General features: G+C 42.5%; 1 protein-coding gene across 2 annotated transcripts; it reads left to right on the top strand.

Moving 5' to 3' along the window:
* Positions 1 to 1,572: 1,572 nt before the first annotated feature.
* Positions 1,573 to 8,819, top strand: LOC110557705 (olfactory receptor 2T6-like). 2 transcript variants are annotated; one of them, XM_021652242.1, is made up of 2 exons: positions 1,573 to 2,478; positions 8,781 to 8,819. In XM_021652242.1, exons 1-2 carry the CDS (start codon positions 1,573 to 1,575, stop codon positions 8,817 to 8,819), a joined length of 945 nt encoding a protein of 314 aa, XP_021507917.1. The 2 variants fall into 2 exon arrangements, with proteins under 2 accessions (XP_021507917.1, XP_021507916.1); XM_021652241.2 differs by lacking the exon at positions 8,781 to 8,819 and having other exon boundaries at positions 1,573 to 2,523.
* The last annotated feature ends 249 nt before the right edge of the window (positions 8,820 to 9,068 follow it).

Below are 9,068 nucleotides of genomic sequence, written 5' to 3'. Positions count from 1 at the left end.
GATTCTTCAGACTTTTCTTCTACCACCATTTCCAGAACTTAACTCAACAAATCAAGAAACCTCCCAAAGCAAAAGTGTGTCAGAAGTTAAGGAGACTGGTGACACGGGTCAAAAGACACAGCCTGAACTGTCGCAGTCCAACCTAGATGTTCTCCTCTTGGAGACCTCTAAGGCTAATAGAAATGCTAAAGCGGTGATGATGATGGTGATGGTGATGATGATGATAAATAGCACAAATGTTGAAAAGGAACAATTCCTTTAAACATCAGGATAAACATGTTAAATGCTATGTAATTTCTTATCACTGAACTGCAGTTCATTCGACTGATAAAAAAACTGATTTGATCTCCTTGGTCTGGACCATTTATTTTGAGAAACTGACTGCCTATCTCTCACCATCTCTTTTAGCGTTGTTTATTTGTTTACTATGGTGCTGAAGATGGTACCCAGGCCCTCCTGCGTACTAAGCAAGTGCTCTGGCGCTGAGGTCAGCCCTTAGCGCCTACCTCACAGACAGTCGTCTTCCTGACTTGATATTTGTTTCTGCAATGGCCTGAGCTCTGTTACGCTTTACAGGATCTGCCTTTTATTCGGTAACAAAAGCCCACTCAGATCTACTAATAGTGGTTTTGTGTCCATCCTCTTTTGTGTCCCCGTAGCTCTTACTAGCACCGTCCAAACACATTTCCCTCCTCTGCTACTGCTTTCAGTGTTTCTCTTCCAAGGAGATATTAAAACACATGATGTCTACAGAAGTGTCGCCAAAGTTCCTGCACTGCATAGACAGGATGTGGCAGAACATCAATGAGAAATTGACTAGCAGCCATGGTCAATGATGAGTGATGTTATTATCCCGTTCACTGCAGCCAATCGTAGTGTTCAGCAGAGTCTATAGTTACGTGGTTATTTCTAGTGGAATTGGCAAGTTTTTATATTTCTTTTAAAAGTATTATTATGTTTATTTATCTGTCATGCATGGAGGTATCATGGCACGCATGTGGACATCAGGAGATGGCTTGCAGGAGCCAGTACTCTCCTTCCATCATGATTCCTGGAACGCAGAATCGGGTCATGAAACTTGGCTTTGAGCATCCTATCTGCTGAGCCAAACTTATCTCCAGCCTGAGATGTGGCAAAGTTTAAAATTGGAAAGAAAATTCACAATCTGATCAAATATTGTTTTGATTATTTGGTTGTATAAAATTGATTTAGAATACTAATTATTTTGCTGTTGGATATACATTTTAAGCAATTGGACTGTAATGCAAAAAAAAAGAAGTCTCTATAAGGCCCACATACTATGCAATAATAACCAAACTTTATTGAATCAACTACTGTTTATCAAATATCCTCTCAATTTCAGGCCATAGGACCCTGACTTTCAGATTACTCTTCAACAAGAAGAAACGAACAAAAGAAAAGCTGCAATTGACTTCTGAGAAAGTGCTTGACATTAGACAAATGAGTTTAATTGAAGGGTCTCAGTCATACATTTGTAATGATTCCTCTTACCTTTGTAATTTTCAGTAACTCCTGCTTCTCTCTTTATGCTTCCAGCTCAGATGCAAACATATGGATGGAAACAAAACCTTTCCCAGTGACTTCACCTTTGTGGGGCTCTTTACTCACAGCAAAGCCCCAGGCTTCCTTTTCAGTGTTATATGTGCCACGTTCTTCATGGCCATAGTGGCTAATGGGGTCATGATCGTTCTCATTCACATAGATCCTCAGCTGCACACCCCCATGTACTTCCTCCTCAGCCACCTCTCCTTCATTGACATGATGTACATTTCCACTATTGTGCCTAAGATACTGATTGATTACATTGTGGGCAAAGGTACCATCTCCTTTATTGCCTGTACCGCCCAGTACTTTCTCTACATGGGCTTTGTAGGGGCCGAGTTCTTCCTGCTGGGACTTATGGCCTATGACCGCTACGTGGCCATCTGCAATCCACTCCGCTACCCTGTCCTCATGAGTCGGAGGGTCTGCTGGCTTATTTTGGCCAGCTCTTGGTTTGGCGGAGCTTTGGACAGTTTTCTCCTCACCCCTATCACCATGAGTCTGCCATTCTGTGCGTCCCACAAGATCAACCACTTTTTCTGCGAGGCTCCCACAATGCTGAGGCTGGCCTGTGGGGACAAAGCCGCCTATGAAATGGTGATGTACATCTGCTGTGTGGTAATGTTGCTGGTCCCCTTCTCTGTGGTGATGACATCCTATGCCCAGATCCTGGTCACAGTACATCAGATAAAGTCTGACGAAGGAAGGAAGAAGGCTTTTGCCACTTGCTCATCACATGTGACTGTGGTGACCTTGTTTTATGGGGCTGCCTTGTACACCTATATGCTCCCCCAATCATACCACACCCCACTGAAAGACAAAATCTTCTCAGCCTTTTACACTATCCTCACCCCCTTGCTAAACCCTGTTATTTACAGTCTGAGGAACAGAGACGTGGCAGGGGCTTTGAGGAGGGTGATAGCAAGACACCGAGGGACCTGCAGTGTGGAAAGGAAATAATGACCAGAAGCTTAAACACCTTTGCCTGTCTGGGATAAAGCAAGAATGATGTGGACAACGCTGCAGCAATTTCAAAAGCCAGTTCCATGAATTGATGGCGTCAGCAGCGTTTACGTTGGGAGATAAGAACCTGAGACAGCATTTCATGTATAAATGATGCTAGGGTCCCATCAGTGTCACTAGTTTTCTCCTTCTCTGTTTCCATTGGCCATAATTCACTTTTAGAGTTCTCTCATTACAGTTCATGTACATGGGCATCCCAGAGTTAACATTACACATCAGCCCTCAGTGACCTTATAAGAACCTGTGAACTTAATGACGTTGTTTAGTCTATCCAATGAGAGAGTTTGAGACTCTTGTGAGTGTCAACATTTAAATGACAATAATGGATCATAGGGCTCCACAGGGAACACCTACAGATACTTAACAATGGAGTTTATAAAATCCACACATCTCTTTCTAGAATAGCAATTGAAGACAAATTCTCCTTTATCTAAAGCTGAAGGTTGAAAGAAAAACACATTAATATGGCAATTCAAAAACCAAATTACTACAGAGCAGAGTTCTATTGTATTTCTTACTCATTATATTAGGGTACGTAGCAGCAGATAATTGAGAAAAAAAATAGCTCATATAAGAGCAATTTCTACAATTGTGCCCTAGGGTCTTCTCTAAATCACTGGGATTCTTGGACTCTTGGTGTAGATGCTAGTGACCAGGGGGATAATGCCACCTTCTTTCCACTTCCAGAGAAATGTTCGATACAACATGTTTTTGTTTGTTTGTTTTCTCCACAGGACTGGAGTTTTTTTTTTTTTGTTTGTTTTTTTTTTACTGGATACAAAAAATGTGAAAAACTTATAACTCAGCTTTACGTTTGTGATCCTTTTTGGAGACAATCTACTATAATTTCTGTTCTAGTAAATTAAGGGCTGGGGAAAATATTTAGAGTGGACCCAGTCATCAAAACCACATTCTCTGTGTGGTGCCAGGCGTTGACTCCCTGCTGTTGGACAAAAGCCAAGCTGCATCCGTTGATGACAAAGCCGTGTATGAAATGGTGATGTGCGCCTGCTGTGCTGTAATGTTGCTGGTCCCCTTCTCTGTGGTGATGACATCCTATGCCCAGATCCTGGTCACAGCACATCAGATAAAGTGTGACGAAGGAAGGAAGAAGGCTTTTGCCACTCGCCCATCACATGTGATTGTGGTGACATTGTTGTTGCTATTGATGGTCCACTGCTCTGACAATAGTGAAGCCATCGCACTGAAAATGCTGCTGGCCATTATTTACAAAATGAGTCAAACGGAGCAGTCTTCTCAGAGCTCTGGGTTGGCCTGACCAACTGATTCAGGAGGTGGACCTGACCATGTTTGATTGAGTACAGTTACCTGCCTTCAAAAAATGAAGCAGCCTCTCAGAGACTCTATCTGGAGAATTTTATGCACTTTAAGCTTGAGACTAGCTCAGAACAAGCCCACATGCCGGAATAAAAAGTTGGCTAGCCATTATGGAAGTCAGCAATGTAGGTTTCTCAAAAGAAAAACAGATGTAGCATATGACCCATGTGTTCCCCGCTGCTAGGGGCTATGTGAACACTAGCTTATTGTAACATTGTCCAGAGCAGCAGGGCCGTGGAGCCAGCCAGCATCCACACAGAGGAACGGACAAGGAAAACATGGCAGATGCATACAATGGAAACTTTTTATCTGTTAGAAGACTCAAGTTATGTTGTTTTAGGGCCAACTAGATGCAACATGAGCTAACCACGCTAAGTGAATTATAGTCATAGAAAGACAAATATAGATTTTTTTCATTTGTAGTTTCTAGATTGTTTACAAATATATAAAATCATATGGCTTCACACACACACACACACACACACACACACACACACACATACATATACACATATGTAAAAATTGCCACTGCAATGTGATTGCCAATCTAGGAAATGAGGTGAGAAACCTAATAAATGAGAAAAGGTGAGGGATGCTAATGCATGATAGCTGTATTTCAATTTCTGGTATCTATTTGAATTAGATAGGGCTCCTTACTAGACAGAGCCAATAAAATAGGTGTGTGTGTGTGTGTGTGTGTGTCTGTCTGTCTGTCTGTGTGTGTGATTATATAAACAGAGTTCATTAACTGGATTTAACTATTGGGGCTGATAGCTCGAAATAACAGTAAACAAAATTATTCTATTATTTTTTATTTTTTAAGCTTTCAGTGGCTGATTCTTTTATTTTATGATTTTATACCTATGTGACAGTATCTTTTTTAAGTACATTATTTTTTATTTCTTTTTTTTATTAATTTTTATTTTTTTATATTAATCTAGCGGGGGACTTGGAAAGGGGCAGGGAGGATATGAGGGAGGTAGGGTGGGATTGGGAGGGAATGAGGGAGGGGGCTATGGCTGGGATACAAATTAAATAACCTGTGATTAATATTTTTATTTTTTAATATTCATTTTTTTAATTGAATTTTTATTTTTATATTAATTACAGTTTATTCAATTTGTATCCCAGCTGTAGCCCCCTCCCTCATTCCTTCCCAATCCCACCCTCTCTCTCCCTCATCTACTCCCATGCCCCTCTCCAAGTCCCCTCTCTATGCAAATGTTTTTTAAAATTTATTTATTTATTTATTTATTTATTTTCAATGCAGTTTATTCAGGAACATTGAACAATCCTCGGACCCCGGGGAAAGCCAGCCCACAGCTTAAATAGCCTCTGGGTAGCCAACCCAGGCGTGCCACGGGGGCAATGCAGATAGGTCCACATACATGGAAGCAAGCCAGATCCTCAGCCTTAGCCAAATCATTCCTATGGCCGTCTACCTCACATGCCTCTGAATTAGGAAGGCGGAGACAGGTGCCTTTTACCTGCTGCCTCCACCCTGCTCAGCGAGGGTCTGCTGTGGCTCAGAGAGACATGACCAAAGGCCTGTTACCTGGACATCTATCTGCATGGCGATGCTTACTGTACACATTCTCCATGCCCATCCATAGCCCACCATCTCCTTGCTCCAGAGATTTAATGCAACCCTTTGCTCAAATCTACATAAAGTCAAATGACTGTTATGGCTCTCTTTAGGTTTCACCGTCTCAGATCTTAGTCTTGTAATAAAGTATAAATACTTTTTTTGTTTTTGAGACAGAGTTTCTCTGTGTAGCCTTGGCTGTCCTAGACTCACTTTGTAGACCAGGCTGGCCTCCAACTCACAGAGATCCACCTGCCTTTGCCTCCCAGAGTGCTGTGATTACAACTGTGAGCCACTGTGTCCACTACTTTAAAAAAAATCTGCTATCTATTGTCAGTTTACTTCATGACCAAATTTATTTAACATTCAGGGGGAAAATAGTACATTTAAAACATAAAATACCTTGCAGTGTATTTCTGTTCATTCTGTAGTTTTCTATAAACTAATGGACTAAAATATGAAGAAAGATCACACAGTTACAACCACCTACATCATATCCTGAGTGAGGTAACCTACACCCAGAAAGACACAACTGGTATGTGCTCACTTCTAAGTGGACTTTAGCCATATAGTACAGGATAGACATACTACAATTCACAGATCCAAAGAAGATAAGTAACAAGGAGGACCCAAGGGAGGATGCTTAAATCTCACTCAGAAGGGGAAATAGAATAGACACCAGAAGTGGATGAAGGGAGGAAACCAGATGGGAGAGAGAGTGCGGAGAGAAATGAGGGTGAGACCAGTCTTGGGGTGAGCTGGAATGAGCGTACAGAGAGCCTCTGGAGAGAAGAGACACTGTGGGCCGGGCATCTCTATGACTAGCTGGAGACCCCAGGCAGGGTAGGCTTCTGGGAGGATATGGTATGACTCCAGCTGAGCCTCCTAGTAACAGGGGTCACAGCCAGTGAAGAGGACACCTTCTAACTAGACACAACTCCTAGTGGAGGGAGGGGAACACCAATTCACCACAGAAACTTTGACCCAAAATTTATCTTGCCTACAAGATGCACAGCAATAAAGAAGGAGCTGAGATTGTGCAACCAATGCCTGTCCCAATCTGAGAGCCAACCCCCGGCATTATTAATGGTGCTCTGCTATGCCTGCAGACAGGAGCCTAGCCCAGCTGTCCTCTGAGAGGCTCCACCAGCAGCGGATTGAAGCACTGGGTGGAGTGTGCGGAGCTACGTGGAACAGTGGGTATAACGATAAGAAGATTTTGGCCCGCTGAAAACATCCATGGGTGGACTCTGAGGAGAGGAGACACATAGAAACCTATGGACAGGAGAGAACACTCTGTTGGGATTGCTATACTTTGCAATGGTTTACATCGCTTTGCTGGTCATCATTCTTTGACACTTCACGGAGAGAGAAACGTTCCAGAGACCTCCTGGCACGCTGGCTGAGTCTGCTGACTCGGGCTGATTCGGAGTTTTTGCTGTTTCTGCTGGATCCTGCTGCCACTGCTGATTTGTGTTGCTGTGTTGGTTTTTGCTGTTGGACTGGACTGCTGGTATCCTGACATAGCAGAGTGGAATCCCCCAAGGAGCTACATCTAAAAAGGTCTACAACCTCCTTCTCCTAACAACCTTCTTTCTCCCCTACCTCTGGTAGTGGTCAGTGGGTTAGAATGGAGGTAGAAGTGTTAAGAACCCTAAGTAAAGCAGATTTTTTTTTTTTTTAAAAAAATAAGCCTACATCTAAGGGAAACAGTTAAAACATAGGCAAGGACTTTCAGAGAACTAACCCAATATAAGAAATATTCCCCCAAACTGACAAATATGATTGCATGAAATTGAAAAGCTTTTATACACCAAAGGAAATCAACAACAAAGTGAAGAGACAGCCTACTGAATGAGAAAAATGTTTTCTAACAGTATGTAAGACAGGAAGTTAGTATTTAAAATAGAAAAGAACTACAAGCACTTCATGCTCAGATCCAAGAAATACGTTCACCAGCCAAGTCCTGAAGATACTGATGTCACAGGCCACGTCAACAGTGCCAACCCAAACAACTGGGATCTTATTCTGGAAGGGTCTGTCCTCCACGAGAAGATTGACAGTCAGCTGATCCTTGTGGCTTGCTGGCCTGGACCAGGAAGGCAAAGGACCTGGGAGTGTGCTGTGGGCGGACACTGGGGCAAGCAGTAGGATCTGATCCAGGCAGCAGTGGCCCCAGCACCACGGTACTCACTCATCTCTTACACTTGCGAATGAACAGCCTGCCAACATGTTTACTCTTTTTGGCCATTTATTAGAACTTTAGCAAGATGCAAGCTTATAATAGCTACAGAGTAAATAAGGTGGCTTAACGGATATGTGGAAATGTGCCATACATTTCAGCTCCCCAAATTTCAGGAACCAAGTTATTAACGGCCGGCTAAGGAGACAGCTCAGTTGGTGAAGTTGCCTTGTAACTACAGCAACCCAGGTTTCATCTCTAGAACCCACATATGAAAGCAAGGCACACACTTGTAAGCTTGATATTGAAGAAGCAGAAGCTGCTCACTTGCTTACATAGCTTAACCTAATTGGTGATCTGCAGGCCAATGACAGACTGTCTCAGAAAGCATGGTTGATGACTCCCAAGGAACTACACGTGACGTTGACTTCCAGCCTTCATGTAGACATGTGCTAGCACCTACAGGAACATGCACCTATATACACCTGCATAACAGAAGAGAGTATCAGGTCCCTTCATACATCGTTGCTGGAAATTAAACCCGGAACCCCTGAAAGAGCTGCCAGTGCTCCTAACCACTGAACCATCTCAACAACCCTAGTTTTTTTTTTTTTTTTTTTTTCAACTTTAGCCTAAGGTACTTTGATTTCTCTCTTGGCAGAAGGACTCAGAATGAACCTGAGAGTACCGTGTGTCTGGAGAGTGATGGCTAACAGAGCAAGGACACACTTTCATCCCATGTCTAGTATGAACCCAGTCTTTACAATATCCCTATAGCCATGAAGGGGCTTGATTTAAATCTCTGCTTCCTTAAATCTCTACATTTACAAATGGACCATACCCGTTTGTGAATGTCTAAGGATGGTCTCTACAGTACCTCTCCTGTGGTGATTGATGATCAGTTTCCATATAAAGTCATAATATTCTGGTAACATATAATAGATTGCTTTTAGCACCAATTCCAGGAAATCTTTGAATTCTACTCTTACAAAATGCATGCATATTATACTCAAGACAGAGTGTGGCTCCTGGAGCCACACAGCCTTCATGGACATCAGGACCCAAAAGTGTTTCAGGGCAGCATAGGAGAAACGCCTTGGAAAGAATCCAGCCTATGTCCAAAGGTAGCCTTCTGGAAGCCTGTGCTTTAATGTGGAATCCAACATTTGAGACAAAAGTCCTAGCTTTACATTCCTATTGGTAAGATTATCTTGGAACAGTGCTGCTGACAGCCATCTCAGTTGCAGGGCTTAATAAAAGTAAGGGAGAGTAAATACATCCAGTGGCTGCATTGATTATTATTTTTGTTATTGTTGTTGTTGCTGTGATAAAATGCCATGACCAAAGCAGCTTATGAATTTAATTTGGTTTGCAATT

The sequence above is a fragment of the Meriones unguiculatus genome, chromosome 9 (genome assembly GCF_030254825.1).
Source record: "Meriones unguiculatus strain TT.TT164.6M chromosome 9, Bangor_MerUng_6.1, whole genome shotgun sequence".
Lineage (NCBI taxonomy): Eukaryota > Metazoa > Chordata > Mammalia > Rodentia > Muridae > Meriones > Meriones unguiculatus.
This window is presented reverse-complemented; position numbering and strand designations above follow the sequence as displayed.